The sequence below is a fragment of the Lampetra planeri genome, chromosome 10 (genome assembly GCF_965212315.1).
Source record: "Lampetra planeri chromosome 10, kcLamPlan1.2.h2, whole genome shotgun sequence".
Lineage (NCBI taxonomy): Eukaryota > Metazoa > Chordata > Hyperoartia > Petromyzontiformes > Petromyzontidae > Lampetra > Lampetra planeri.
Window position 1 is genome coordinate 15893805 of NC_136116.1, and position 15768 is coordinate 15909572.

At 42.7% G+C, this 15768-nt stretch overlaps 1 protein-coding gene across 1 annotated transcript; it reads right to left on the reverse strand.

Annotated features, from left to right (window-relative positions):
• Positions 1-2048: 2048 nt before the first annotated feature.
• Positions 2049-15126, reverse strand: LOC144721111 (oxidoreductase NAD-binding domain-containing protein 1-like). The gene is made up of 8 exons (XM_078598494.1): positions 15021-15126; positions 13660-13767; positions 12803-12887; positions 12225-12331; positions 10967-11108; positions 8366-8599; positions 6798-6906; positions 2049-2798 (listed from the first exon to the last, which is right to left on the reverse strand). Exons 2-8 carry the CDS (start codon positions 13764-13766, stop codon positions 2644-2646), a joined length of 939 nt encoding a protein of 312 aa, XP_078454620.1. The 5' UTR covers position 13767; positions 15021-15126; the 3' UTR covers positions 2049-2643.
• Between the last annotated feature and the right edge of the window lie 642 nt (positions 15127-15768).

Sequence of the window (15768 nt, forward strand, 5' to 3'; positions counted from 1 at the left end):
GAACTCTGAACAACTGTGAGATTACTCTCCAACACTGAGATGCTGAAGCAGTAATACGTTTGGCACGTTTGATTGTGACCCTTTTATGAATTGGCTGTCATGCGGAGGAAGGTTTATGATGCGTTTTACACAACCTACCCGAAAAAAACATTCCGAAAAATACTTGAAACAGTGACCATAGAGCTGACCCAATCCATGGGTTGTCATTTTTTAGATGTGACCTTCCGCATCCATCTCCCTCTTGCCCACGAGATCAGTGTGCTTGTGGTCTTCTTTGGTTCGGAGTATTTGTCCACACCACTCACGTGGTAGACTCTGCACTCAGCCCAGCAGGCGACTGGTATTACTTTCTTGATATGGGCCTCTGGGTTACTTCCACCACCTGGTACTGGCCGCAGACTTCCTTATTTCGTATGGCGGATGGAGATGCAGAGCAACTCCAATTTCATTCAGGTGGTAAAGCCGGGTAACTGCGTCAGGAGCAGCGGAGTATATCGCTGTGCGGTCTCCTTCATATTTGTGGATCAGGTATTGCGTCGTTATATATTGTATGGTCTGTTCTGGATGGCCACAGTCGCACACTGGAGAGTTTTTAATTTTCGATTTGTGCATCAGGTATCTGCATCTGCCGTGGTTTGTGCGGATTAAAGTGGACAATGTGCTTCGTGGAAGACCAAACCCATGGATCTTCTGCCTTCTGCTGAAGGTTTTGTTAGTTTATTGTGTGGTAGAACTGACGAATTCTGTAAATTATGGTAGTTTTATTGGGGAGGTGGTAATTAGTCCACCACAAGATTATATATTTTGGGAGTTTGTCTCACAAGGCAGCCGGGTTGCCAATGAGGGTAAGCTCCCGACACAACCAATGACACGGGGTCATAGGGTAGAGGTTCATGCTGCAATCTATGGTTGCGAGAGATGTGGGCTGAGGGAGGTGGTATGACCAGTATCAAGTTCCACTGTCCTGATATAATCCACAATTCATGGATTGATATTATGGCTAAGATTGCCAATGTATGGCCAAAACATGATATCGTACTAGATTTGAAGCTTTCGTGACTGCAAGGATTCATATTCTTAGGTTTTTTCGGTAAAGTCACGTAGGTAAAACATCAAAATTAATAAAAAATAAAATAAAGATCACGACGTTTCAAGTGATGCAGCTAATCTGGCTGTGACGGTCCCACCTGATGACGGAGACTTGTGTTGCCTCCGAAACGTCGTGATCTTTATTTTATTTTTTATAAATTTTGATGTTTTACCTACGTGACTTTACCGAATAAACCTAAGAATATGATATCGTACGATACAAGTTCTACGATAATCATAACTCTCATTTCGCTAAATGTTGTTACAGTTATTATAAATACTTTTAAAGTATTTTATTTGACAATATTTATGAAATAATTAGTTGATATTAAATAAAATAAAAACCTATCTATTAAATTGGCGCTTTATAATGTTTTCTGGAGAAATTAAAGGTTATTTGACATCATTTTTGGCAGGTATGTGCGTTATAATTGTAGAATATTGTGAAGTTTCAATAGATAAAATATTTGTTCGGCTTAAGTTCAATGAACTGCTGTTGAATAACTTTTAGCAATATATGTACTTGAAGTACATTAAAACACATAAACAAGGCAATAAACATGAAATGCATTTACAATGTTAAAGTAAACTGATATCATAATCATCAAATATAATATTTCATTGTATCGTAACCTGGAAAATTATATTGCCGCATTTTTGCAAAATTACGTTAAGCACTTTCCAGTGATGGCGACTACAATTTGTGTGTGTTGTGTGAAGAGTGTAAACATGGTTGAGTGGCTTGGGAATCGGAGACATTGGAATCACAAAGGAACAACGCGGGGCCAACGGAGCCCTCATTCAATAAAGCAACATGAAAGGTGTTTGGTCACTGCATGTGACAATGAGCTGTCAGCAAATAAGGCAATGCCAAGATAATTATCCCGGTCTTGTTATTGGAGATGTGAAACAGCATGGCAGCCAGTCCTGTTCTTACATCACATTTGTGTGGAGATAGATTAAGGTATCCACCAGATTGTGGACCTATTTTTTTTATTATTCAAGCATTTTTACCTGGATAGTCCCTGCAGATGAAACATTTTGTTTGCAAATGTGTCCAGGGTGTGAAGTAATAAATACAAAATACGTAACGAAATTTATACGACCATTTTAAAATCTATAATGTATTCAGTATGTATGAATACAATATCACACCCAGTCAAATACATACATATGTACACAAATAATTAGATGTTGCACACCACAGGTTCATATATAATGCTCCATTTTCTAACAGTTTTAAGTTGTTTAAAGTGTGACTTAATTACTAATTAAGTTTAGACTGGCGGAACATTTCGGTTTCTGTGAGATCTCGTCTGTCTGAATCGCTTCCTCTTCAAGTGATGGATTTTCTTGTGGAACACTTTGACCAAAGTATCTGCACCATTCTTTTCCTCTTAAAGTTTCACAACAATTTCCAGATATTTATAAGCATTCTGATGACACGTGAACTGGGCCCATTCAAGCCATGTGTTTTATAACAAGTTAAATGAACTGCAATATATACTCCCAGATATTTGCTTTGCATTGCTTGCATAAAAAAATCCAGAGCTGCTACCACCACTTCTCATAGAAGATGCTAGCCCGAGGCAACTCCAGTGACTGAAGTGTCTCCGACACAAATTCAATCATGGGGGGTGGTCCACAGATGTAGCACCTTGGAGTCCCGTTCACACGCGCGCTCAAATCATTCTTCGTCAGCTTTCCAACTGAGGTCATGCAGAAATGGAAGAAAACATATGAAAGATGTAACTTAGTGTCACTGGCAACCACTAAGAATCACACGTAAATATTTAAAACATATACATTCAGTATTATGTAACAGAGCGGCTGTATTTCTTGAATGAAATTATATGATCAGAATTATTCCAAAGCATAACCATAAATACAAGCAGATGGTCACCTCTCTAACCCTTATTGTGCCAATAAAATATTACCAAACATGTTCAATGTCTAAGGATACCCACCATGCCACCAATGAAAAGAAGATGAACCAAGCAAGACATAAATACAATACCACAAACAAGAGAGGCAAAATGACGTGGACAACATAAACAAGATGGACATATAATGAAAGAGAGAATGATACACACAATACAGAAATGATGGACATTATAAATCAAATAATAGATTCTAGATAGTATAAATGTTATATTCTTTGGTTCTTTCAGTAAAGTCACGTAGATAAAAAAAATAGTAATCAAAATAAAGTGAATAAAAATAAGCTTAGTGTACGTGTTTGAGTTGACTGGTTAGGTGTTCATGGTCGGAGACACATTGAGCTCTATGGTGTAGAGTTTTGATGAGGGAATTCTTCTGGGATGGATGGTGGTGGGAGTCAGGTTTTAGGTAGGCATCAGTATGGGTTGCTTTCCTGTAGACAATGGCTCATTGAGCCATCTGGTCTCTTTTTGATTAGGACATCCAAGAAAGGTAGCTTGCCATCCTTTTCTACCTCCATGGTGAATTTGATGGCTGGGTGCATGGAATTTATGTGGTTGAGGAATTGGTTCAGAGCCGGTTGGCCATGTGGCCAGATGACAAACGTGGCATCCACGTACCTCTTCCACAAGGACGGGCGTAGAGTGGATGCCTGGATGGCATCCATCTCTAATTTTTCCATGAAAATGTTGGCTACAACCGGAGATAAGGGAGAACCCATTGGGGTGCCTTCAGTTTGTTTATAGTATGTTCCATTCTAGGTGAAGTATGTATTGGTGAGGCGTGTCTCACCAGGGCCGGTACATCAGCATTCAATCCTTGTTGGACCAAATCTTCAATGATTGCAATGGTGACTTAAAGCTTTTGTGACTGCAGGTTCTCGGCTGCATTTCACGTGTCCCGCTCGCCCCCCTCGGGCCCCCCTCGCTACCCTGTCCTGGTCACGTGACCTCTTGGGTTCACCCAGAGTATCATGTCCTGGCGTGCCCTCTCTCTGCCCGTTACCAGAACCATGCCCCCTAGGGGCCCCTTCCATGGCATACACACCATGGTGCCAGAGAGAGGCTCTAACACGCGTAGTTCCTCTCTATTCTCAATAGCTGGCGTAAAGTGCCGTAGTGACTCGATATACGTCACTACACATGTAATAGGCATGGTGTACTAGAGATAGTCTAGGCCAGTAGTGGATAGAGCAAGCTATAGAAGTAGTAGTCTAGACCAGCAGTGTGGATAGAGCAAGCTATAGCCAGTAGTCTAGGCCAGCAGTGGATAGACCGGGGCTCCTTACCTCAGCTCTCTCCCCAGCGGTTGCAGGCAGAATGAGTGAAGGTTGTGTGAGGGGTTAAAAAACTGGTGAGCATCGGAGTGTTAAAAATGGAGAGATAGTGGACCAGAGGAAGTCAGGCTGGGGAGAGAGCTGAGGTGAGGAGCCCCGCTCTATCCACACTGCTGGCCTAGACTACTGGCTATAGCTTGCTCTATCCACACTGCTGGTCTAGACTACTACTTCTATAGCTTGCTCTATCCACTGCTGGTCTAGACTACCTCTAGTACACCATGCCTATTGCTTGCTCTATCCACTGCTGGCCGAGACTCTTGTGTCCCACCCACTCCGTTCTGACACTTGGGCTACGCCCACTTTTAAACCTTTATAAACAGTTGCATTTAGAGGCTTACCCTCCTTTTCTCTACACCTGATGACGACCGCTTGTGTTGCGATTGAAACGTCGTAGTTTTTTGCTCATTTTATTTTTACTAATTTTAACCTATCTATGTGACTTTACCGAAAGACCTAAAGAATATGCTTGCAGTGGTATCAGGCACAGGAACTTTGGTGAACAAAGAAACTACAGTAAAACCTTGGATTGCGAGCATAATTCGTTCCGGAAACGTGTTTGTAATCCAAAGCACTCGGATATCAAAGAGAATTTCCCCATAAGATATAACGGAAACTCAGATGATTATTTCCACAACCCAAAAATACTGTATTAATATAAAAATGATTAATACAAAATACCTTTTTATATTTTTATTTAATATAAAGCAAACAAATTTATTAATTAAATGTAATCGTGGCTGGTGTGAGGGAGACGAGAGAGAGGAGAGGAGGAGGGGGGTTATTGTGTAGGACGACTTTCACTTGCAGTACAGTTACTAAAGAACAGTTACTACACTTGGACACAAAATTAAAAAAAAGCTTTACGCACACACACGTGGTCACAACACTATAGTAAACAGTATACGCTCGCACAGATGTTGACTATACGAGTGAGGCACGCTGACCGAGCATGGGAGACGATTACCCACAATCCCGCAGCGAGAGAGAGAAGAACATTCGGCTCAGTTGTGATCACGTGACACTCGGCAGACAAAGCGTATACTGTACGTACTACTCGTATTGTAAAACCTCGCTCGTTTATCAAGTTAAAATTTATTTTAAAATTTAGCTCGTCTTGCAAAACACTCGCAGACCAAGTTGCTCGTAATCCAAGGTTTTACTGTACATCCAAACTAACGAGCAAATCACCTGAGGACAGTGAGATATCCTTAATGCCGATACCAGGTGAGCTGAGTTAAGTACAGAAGAGGTGGTCTTACCAGTGAATGACTGTAAGGTGACGGACACATATGAGGCCAGTTTGTAGATGGGTGAGCCAATGGTAGAGACGATGGGACGACGGGGTGTACCTTCTTTATGGATTTTTTTGGTAAGCTATATAATCTGGGTGATCTAGCAGCAGAAGGTTTTAAGGAAAACCGTTTGTTCTGTTCAATTAATGAAGCTGAATGAGTGATGATACTGTTCGTTTTTGTAATGAAGCTGTTGGTGGGATCTCTGTAATTTTTTGTGTAGCTTCCATCATTAAGTAGGTCCTGAATTTTGTTGTTGTACACAGTTTTGTCCATGATGACCGTGGCATTGCCCTTGTCGGCTGAGAGGGTGACAATATGAATCCCTCTTTTTCAATCGAGATAACTCAAAACGCTCATCCTTACTGATGTTGCCGACTGGTATCTTATCGCTTTTGAGGATTGCAACGATTTCAGATCTTGTCACGTCTGCAGCGATGTGTCCCAAACCCTTAACGGCTACATCGACCTGGGCAATAATGTCATCCACTGAGATGTGTTTGGGGTTGACTGCAAAGTTCAGCCCTTTAGCCAGAACCGATTTTAGACCATCGAAAATTGGACTATTACTTGGATGAATAACAACCTTGTCAATGTCTAACTATTTAATGTGTGGATCTGGTTTCTTCTTGGAAAGGAGGTTGAACTTGGAAATCAGGTTATCTTTATACTTAGCTGACATTGTAGCGGCTGATGAAGCAGTCATGTTATCTACATGTTCCCAATCAGATGTAGACATTTTTTCTGTCAATGTTCAGTGTGATTTCAAGAGTATCTTGTCTACATGATCTAGTTCAGTATGGAGCAGTCTAATTCTCTCTGAGATCAGGTCTAAGCCAGCCCTGAACAAAATTCGTTTGGCATTGGAAGATGTGACAGCAGCAGAGGTCAGTGTAAAGGAGATCGGTATTACCTTAGACCGCGGCATCTCTTCAGAAATGTGAGTGACTCGATCAGATAAGCTTTCTTGTCTCGGAGTTTGTTAAAATATCTTATGGTTGTGTGGAAACCCTCCCCGTAGAGGCGGTTAAATTTTGATTAATACCAATACATTTATAATTGTTGCTGAGAATCAGGTGAGTGTGTCACATGACCCCATCATCAGGATGGGCTGCCCACTAGTTTTATTCGAGTACCTGTGAGGTGGGGTCTGAGATAGTCCGGTACAGGCGCCTGTTGCCTGGTGACGTGAAAGTGACATCTCACTTGTTCAGGGAACTCCTTCATCAAGGCGAGCAACGATTCCTGCACCACATCATCAACCAACAGTCATGTTTCCGTTTATGTATCAATTCAATTATTTCACCTGGGTGAAGGAATACATATCAAAATCAATGACATGTACACATATCATTTAAATCTATAACTTATATACCATGGGATCTCCTTTGCCAGTACCAACATATAATAGGTATTTTATTTTTTTTTCTGGCAACAAAACAGGTGTTAAGATGTTAAAACACCAAACTGAAACCTTTCACAAGGGATCATGTCTACATTAATCACAATGCTTGTGGTCAGAAAGCAAACAAAAAAACGAATTCTGATAATAAATGTCCTCGAAACTGATTGGTCCACACCAAAGACAGCTTTCTTTTGAGCCTCGTCTCAAACGGTGTACAGCCCAAAGACAATGCACTAGAAAGCTGTCTCTGGTGTGGACCAATCCGTTTCAAGGACAATGCATATATTATCAGTTCGTTTTTTGTTTGCATTCTGACCACAAGCATTGTGGTTAATGCAGACATGATTCCTTGTAAAAGGTTTTAGTTTGGTGTTTTAACATCTTAACACCTGTTTTGTTGCCAGAAAAAAAGGGGAAAAACCTATTATCATATAACTTATATAGTATGAATTTATGCAATGAAAAGCACAGCACTGATAGCACCGCTACTGTACTGTAATTAACGGCCCGCAACTGCTTCATCACTGTGATGGGGTTGTCATTCATCAAGCTGCCAGCTATCGATGCTAGCGTGTGGCTGTATCGCTGTGACATCGCGCTGTTAACGTTGATCTGCACTGCACCAGAGGAGGCCTCGTGTGCAATGACTCCTACACGTGAGAGAAGACACCTGCTCATCGACTGTGACTAAGGATACCACACTGTGCTTAAAATAAATTCATCAATAAGTATCACAACTATTGTACTTCGGATCAGTGGTATCAAGTCCTCATTCATTTTGACTCATGCATATACATTTACTACTTTGAGACTGGTTATTTTATGTTGATTTGTTTTAAATAAAATAAACAGCATTGCTTGCTTGATTTGCTTTTTGATTAATACCAATACATGGTATTCTGGCTCTTAATAAAGAAAATACTTGCTTTCATTAAAGTCCAGTTCCCATGTGTGGTTTACTAGTGTGTTTAACCACTCCCATGTATGCGACGATATCAAATGAATCTGTTTTCCATGGGTTACTGTCATTATTCAACTATACCCTCGACAACGAAACACCCAAATTGACAGATACCAATTGGAATGACAGTTGAGGCTGGTGGCACATTTCAGTGTGTGAGGCAAATCATTAAATGTTCAAGTAGCTGTGTGTGTGTAAGCAAGTCCGCCTGTTTGGGTTTTCACTCAAGGGACACTTAAATAGTTGATTTTGGGACTGTAAATGTTGTGTTGAAGAGGGGCCGATCCAATGTTGATTGAGGCTCACACATACCCTGTGAGCAAAGCATTTGCCTTTACCTGAAAGAGAATCTCGGTGGAATCCCTGGCGGTGTAGACCAAGCTGACCTTCTGTGGGCTGCAGCCAGGAGCATCCTGTCGCAGCATATCCGTAACGTGCAGAAGGATGGAGTAGAGGGGGTTGATACCCACCCCTCCTGCCACGAGCAGCAGGTCATGGGATGGATCGAATGGTTGGGGGTTGTAGTAGAAGTCTCCACCAATACGAATAGCGACTTCAGCCCCAACACTGCACTGATAACACACACGCACATTTATGAGCAATCCTCATCTGTAAATAAATGGGCTCACTACCCCCCACACCATCTCCCCTCCAGAACCTGCTAATACCACAGCATAAGAACTGTGGTTGGGTGAAAAAAAGTGCTGAAATCTCGGGTGGTAATAAGAATTGATAGAGTAATTCTACATTGGTGTGACTCTACAACCTGCAATGGAGAGATTCTATAATAATTTAAGCTTTTTATACAGCGTCATTCATGCGAATTGCATCTCACAATGCTCTACAATAATTACATGCTTAATCACATTCAGGACTAAATACTATTTAGCTAAAGACTAGTTAGTTCTTGATATTATTTATTAGCCCTTAAAAACAAATACTCAAATATACTCAACACATCTCTGTAAAGGTTGCATGCTTCAGAAGACATTAGGAAACTCAGGTATAACAAATTCCTCGACCTCTCCTTGGCTTTTGACACTGTCCATCATCCCACTCTTCTCTCTACTCTCTCTAATCTGGGCATTTTCGGTACTGCTTTATCCTAGCTCCAATTATATTTCTCTTCACGCTCTTCCTCGGTCTCCTTCAATCACTCCTGCACCCCTCCTTCCCCCGTCAAGGCTCTGTACTGGGCCCTTTTCTCGTCTCGCTCTACATCTCCCCTCTTGAAACACTTATCTCCTCCTTTAACTTCTCCCACCACTTCTTCGCCAATGACATCCAAATGTTCTTCTCTCTCTCCACTTTCATTCTGGATCCTCTTCTCGCATATCAGCCTTCCTAACCACCCTTCAGCCTTGGATGTCGCTTCACTTCCTTGCCATCAACCCAATAAAAAAAAGGTTCTCTTTTTCTCCGGCTGTTCTATCACCTCCACTCACCCCCACCATCACCTTCCCACCCTTCTTACTCACCCCGTCCCATCTGCCCACAAACTTGGTGTTCTCTTCGACTCCTCCCTTTTCCTCACCTCTCAAATCTCCGCAATCACCTGCACATATCATTTCCACCTTGTAAGCATTCGCAAAATATGCCCTCTTATCACTCAGTCCACCGCCAAACTACTAATACACTCACTCATCTTCCCTCGGTTAGACTACTGTAACTCTCTCCTACTGGGTCTCCCAGCATATGCATTCATTCCGCTACAACAGATACAAAATTCGTCTGCACGTTTCATTTACAGCCTACCACACTGCTCCCGCACCTCCGCCCTTCTTATAGAAATGCACTGGCTCCCCATCTACTACCGGTGTCTGTTGAAACTCTTTAAGCTAGTATATAAATCTCTTCATGGCCTTGCCCCACCTTACCTCGCTTGCATTGTCTCGTTTTATGTCCCCTCCTGCCCGCTCCGCTCTTCATCTCTCCGTCTCCTAACCGTTCCCCCCTCTCCTTGTGCACAATCCCATTTAGGCTCCTTTTCCCTACCACTTGTCCCCTTGCACTGGAACAAACTTCCCCTCCACATTAAGCGAGAAGCACCCTCCCCGTAGAGTTTCTGCTACTCCCTCAAGACCCACCACTTCTCCCTGGCCCATCCTTCCCTCCATCCCTAGGTACCCCCGTAATTCCCGTACCCAAAAACCTCCCTCCTCATACCCGATCCCTATTTGCCATATCACTTTTAGCTACCCTCATTGTACCACTCATAAACCTGGTAAAGCGCCTTTGGATGAAGGCGCTATATAAATATAAGATAAGGCCCAACTCTATTTTGCACTATGCTCTTGGGCGTCAATATAGGAAAGTATCAAGAGGACATGAGACTAAAAGGTGGCCATGTTTTCACCACCCTTTTGATTTAAGCAGAGATGTGCCAATCATGACTATACAAATGGAACTAAATTGACAACTAAAATACATGTAAATCGACAACTGAGGGCAGTGACATGGCTCAGCGGTAGCACGTTAGCCGCTTCTTTCACAGGTTCATGATTCGAATCCAGTGGCTGCCCTGGTTATTACTGCAGGTGAATTAAACATAAATATATATATATATATGCCGCCTGCTTCATAGTGGATATTAAAGATTCCTTGATGTAATTTCAAGAGTAGGCCATTGTGTGTTAACATCAGTCTAAATATGCCAAATACAAAAAAATCTGCAAATTATCCAATTGTAATCGACATGGCAACAAGCAATGATAGCCCCTCTACTGCGCTGGTCGGCTTGTCTTTACACAGAGTCATGAGACTCAGTGAGGCGTCCCTGGGTAAACAAGTGGAATAATAACTTATGATCTACCACAACAATGTATTTGTCAGTTTCACAGAATTAAAATGGTTTAAGAATTACATATACCACGTGTGTGTACACATGACTAAATGTGCTAGGAATTATGACTATCAATCAAGCAAGGCCCAATCAGTACCTGTCTGTGTACCCAGTGTGCTGGCGGATGTGAGCTGTACTTCACAGCCAACTCCACAAGGCTTTCCTCTGCCAGGCGCTCGGGGGAAGAGCACAGGGAGAAGCCTCCAACTTTGGACACTCCTGGGATGAACAGGTCCACCCTGTAATTGTAAAGGACCCAGATCACAATTCAATGCTTCAGTTTGTACTTTCACTACATAATGAGTAAAAACAATAGCTAGAATATCTTCTTGGTTCTTTCGGTAAAGTCACGTAACCAAGAAGATGAATCCCTGCAGTCACGAAAGCTTTACATCGAAAAATAGCTAGAATATTTGAGTAATATTTTAACAAAACTGTGTCATGATTTATACAATTGTAAACTAACCCATGTTATAAATGAAAGATGTTGCATTATTCATCATTATCATCCATATTCCATTTCACTCCTCCAAACGACTGTCGTCCTTTCAGAAGTATTCTCTCCCTTGGCTGCCACAGTCTTTCTCCAGTCTTGTCCATCGGTAACAACCCGACTAGCGAAGTTTTTTTCCCAAGCACACTTACTTTACTTGACTATTAACAAGATATCTGTGATTACTTTTTTCCTACACTCCACCTTTGCATACACTTGCATTGTTACCTCACTGAACCAAGCACTGGCTCTTGTCCTACTCACCTCTGATGTAACCCACCCACCTACACTGTGATCTATTGCTGCTTGTCTAACATGGGCCAGCTGTCCGCCACACATAATTTGGCTGTCTGGTCGCTAGGGTTGCCACCTTTCACACTGTAGACCAAAACCCAGAGATATTTCTTAGTCAGCCTAGGTCTACCAAAACCGTGTAGTATATTGTAATGCAGTTCAACAAAATACCACCAGATCTCAGTACAAATCAATTCCTGCTAACCAAACACAGATGTAAATTCCCAGATAGTCCGGGTTGGACCTGGATGGGCAGGTAGAAGCCCTACCTGTCGCTATGCAGTCTAAAACCTCAGCTGGCAGTTTGTGGATTTAGTGACACTATGACCAGCCATTACTTCCTTGCCCCATCCACTCCCTGCATATCCCTTCTTGCATATATTGTCGTTACTATCAGGTTACAGACACTATAAACATCTAAATTCAATTGCATTACCATCAAGCTCTTTAATACATCTTCCCACAATCCCACTGTGACTCCATATTCTTCCAAAGAGTTGCATCACAGTTAAATATAACATATGTTCAAGAGAAGAGATGTCTTCTCCAGCTTCCAGACACAGCGCACCATTGGCCGGCTTTGAAGTTGAAATGTGGCTTGTGGACATGAAGTGCGAGCCGCTTGACACTTGGAGAGGCATCCAGGATTTCCAGAACTGTGGCCGCTGAGAGCATCTGCAGACATCATATGAGACCACAAATTAAGCGGCACCCACATATAATTGTGAGCATAATTGTGGACATTACAAGAAACAAAATATATAAGCTCACAATATACCAACTCCCCATATCTGTCCCTCTATGAAAAAAAATAAAAGTATTCTTTACACATTCCATCACTTACATGGCTTTCTCGAAGTAAACATTTTTAATAGTATTGGTTCAACTAAAAAATCTGGTCCAAAAGGCTGTTTGTCTGACAGATATGTAAAAATTATTTTCGTATCCTCTGTATCAGAGTAATAATTGTTGAAGGAGGCCTTGGGATATAAAAGAAAACTGAGCTCCTCAAATCGAACTGCTGTACATGTTGCAGCCTTTGGCCTGCACCAGCTGCCAAACTTAACAGAAGGAAGTGATGGTTAGGTGTGATGCATCCACAATATTTAAGCTCATGATCTCAATTCAAACCGTGAAGAAAATTACCTCCTGACGGAAGTTATTGCTCGTGCGCTCCAGGTGATCTGTTTTAGGTGATGTGAGTTTTGTGACTCCACAATTGCTGCAATACCTGCAGCAACAGCAGCGTGTATAATCAGACTCAGTCAAGTACAACGATACCCGATGAAGCCCGACTCAGGTAAGCCCCAATTTGGGTAAGCTGGAAAAGCTATCGATATACATTGAGTTTTGTTCATTTGTTACACGAATGATACCGTTTGGTCAGTTCCCTGGCCATTTTGCAAGGGAGATTTGTGGTGCGTGAGCACAGCAACAATAGTAGGTGGTTTTTACGCTTTAACAACACCCTTTTTGTGACAAGGGTCCAAATTAATTAAGATGTTGCTCAAGCATTGGCGATAAAAACTATCCCTAAAACAATAAGCCTTACATCTTGGCTTAAAGCTTTCGTGACTGCAGGAAGTCATACTCTTTGGGTTTTTCGGTAAAGTCACGTAGATAGAGAAATAACAAAAAATCACGACGTTTCGTTCGCTACACAAGCAATCGTCCTCAGGTGAAGAAATATAGCCATGGCAAGGTCATCTCACAATGCCACACGTCATCTTGTTCTGCGGCTTGGAACGTGTCATTGTTATTATTGCTAATTTAATACTTCTAAGGACAAAAACACATGAGAAAGCATTACAGCATCCATCCACATCAATTTCTTACCTCGTGCATTGTTTATTTAGCATTGTATTGTAATGTAAATAGCACAACTATCCACAATTATTTACTTTCATAGCTATACAGGATACATCACCTTACACACAAACCTGTCAATGCAATCACCATGGTACATTGTAATTGTGTATTTATAGTCAATAATCCAACAGGACCTGGGCAATTGAGGCTTGAGTTTCGTCTTGCTCATTTGATGAGGAAGCGCCGATAGAAGCCAGAGGGTTGTCCCCCCAACCTTCCTCCCTACAGACAGTTGCTTCATTCTGTGAGGCAAGAATTACAGTTACGAGTTTTATACAAATGTCATGTTTATTCATGGTATAATTCATCAAATTTCCAGTGGGGTGGGGTTAAAAAAAGAAAGGCTTTTACTAACCCACACTGACCAGCATGGTGAAGTATGACCAAACAACCGCCACCACCAACACGGTATGCAGAGGCAATCATCCAATAAGAATCATGCATTTTACCTGAAGCCACATTGAGTCTCAAGACTTTTTCAAGAGGGCCGAGCTACATTTGAAAATGTGGCCAATTTTAATGAGTTTGGCAAAGAGCTACTAATTAATATTTGACAAATTCCTGCGTATTACTTATTTAGTGCTAAAACTCAGTCAAATGGCTTTTTTATGGTTTAGAAAAGTTAGACAAGTTGTTTGATATTCTTTCCCGTTATATTAATGATAGTATATATAGCAAATGGTTTACAGGGAGACTTGAATAGGCTGAGCAAAGCAAGTAAAAGTGAGCTTTCGACTGAACAAGTACAGCCGACCCGCCGGCGCGGGGCAGGAGGCACCAGATTGGGGTTTTGTCGACTGCAGCAGTCGAGCCGTGAGAGTACCCATGTCGAGGGTTGCCACCTTTCCCACAGACTCATCTCTCAGTCAGCCTCGGGCTTGTTAAAACCAATCAGTAAACTGTCATCACATTCAACACAATTCCGGTACTGTACCATATCTCGATACATATAAAATCCTGCCACCCAAACACAGATGCCAGTTCCAGGACTGTCCGGGTCATACCTGGACAGGTGGGAACCCAACTAACGGCACGCGCAATAAACACATCACTACCCTGGCCCTGCATGGCCCCCAGCCAGACTCGGACGTGTTGTGAGCCCCCCTCAACACGACTAACAGCCAGTGGAAAACGTAGCGTGAGGACCCCGTGCTGGCTCGGATGTGGAAAAGGGATGAAAAGGGCCTCGCTAACCACTCACCTGGAAGCGTCTTCCCCTCTCTGCCCTCACCATTGGCCTACAGGAGTCTCTCCCACTCACCACTCCCTCACCTGGAAGAGTATTTGCTGTATCTTACCACTTTCTGTGCGATTGAGGTCACCCGAAACAGACCATGAAACAGAAAACGACTCAATGTCCGATTTACTACTGTACAAAGCAGGCATTGCCACGACTATACACCACTCCGCTACTGGTCACGCAATTATCTGGCTCTACTACCTCAATGTAAAACCACAGCTGTTGCTCGACATCGACAACACGAGACTCGCTCACCTGGGGGTCTCCCTCCTCTCTCTCTCTCAGCCGGTCCGCGTACAGTGCATACAGTGAGAACCCGGCACGGCCTCGTGACCTCGCGCACCGCCCCACGTGACTCCTCCTCCACGCGCCACTTCCGCTCCGCCCGGGGCCGGGAGGACATCCCCCCCCTCCACCCCGCCCCTCAACCCCTCCATCTCCCCCTCCCTCTTTAAATATAAAAACCATAGCCACGGGTGGCTTTCGTTCTCTTGATGGAGCTCAAGGACGGCTACGTGAAGAGTTTGAGTGGCTACGATGGGCAAATGTGGCCACTCAAGCACCAACCATGCTAGGGTTGCCACTTTTTCCACAGACCAAACTCAGACATTTTCAGTCAGCACAGGACTATCAGCGCTGTGGCGTATACTGTGATCACATTCAACACAATACCAGATCTCGGTACAAATCTATTTATACCACTCAAGCACAGTTACCAGTGCCTGGACTGTCCGTGCAATAAAGTGCTGCACAAGTCCTGCTCCCGGCCCTGCTTGGCCCCAAGTCAGATCCAGTCCAGAAATTGGCAGTCAGGTGGCAATTCTATTCTGGAGCACGAGAGTGGAGACATCTCCCTTTGCTGTGTTCGCTGTGTGGTAATCTTGATTTTTTTTTCGACATTTGCTTGAGTCAACGTGCATCAGAGCATCACTTGAGGAAAATGTAGACTGTGGATGTAGTATATGCAATGGCAGCTATAACACTGATGAGGGCATCATTGTTT

Excerpts from the sequence above, each read along its gene's own strand:
- LOC144721111 (XM_078598494.1), bottom strand. The coding sequence starts at position 13,766 with ATGAAGCAACTGTCTGTAGGGAGGAAGGTTGGGGGGACAACCCTCTGG. Across the intron at positions 12,888-13,659 it reads CTCAAGCCTCAATTGCCCAG|GTATTGCAGCAATTGTGGAG; the intron begins GTCCTGTTGGAT and ends CTGTTGCTGCAG. Across the intron at positions 6,907-8,365 it reads CCACCGAGATTCTCTTTCAG|GAATCGTTGCTCGCCTTGAT; the intron begins GTAAAGGCAAAT and ends GATGTGGTGCAG.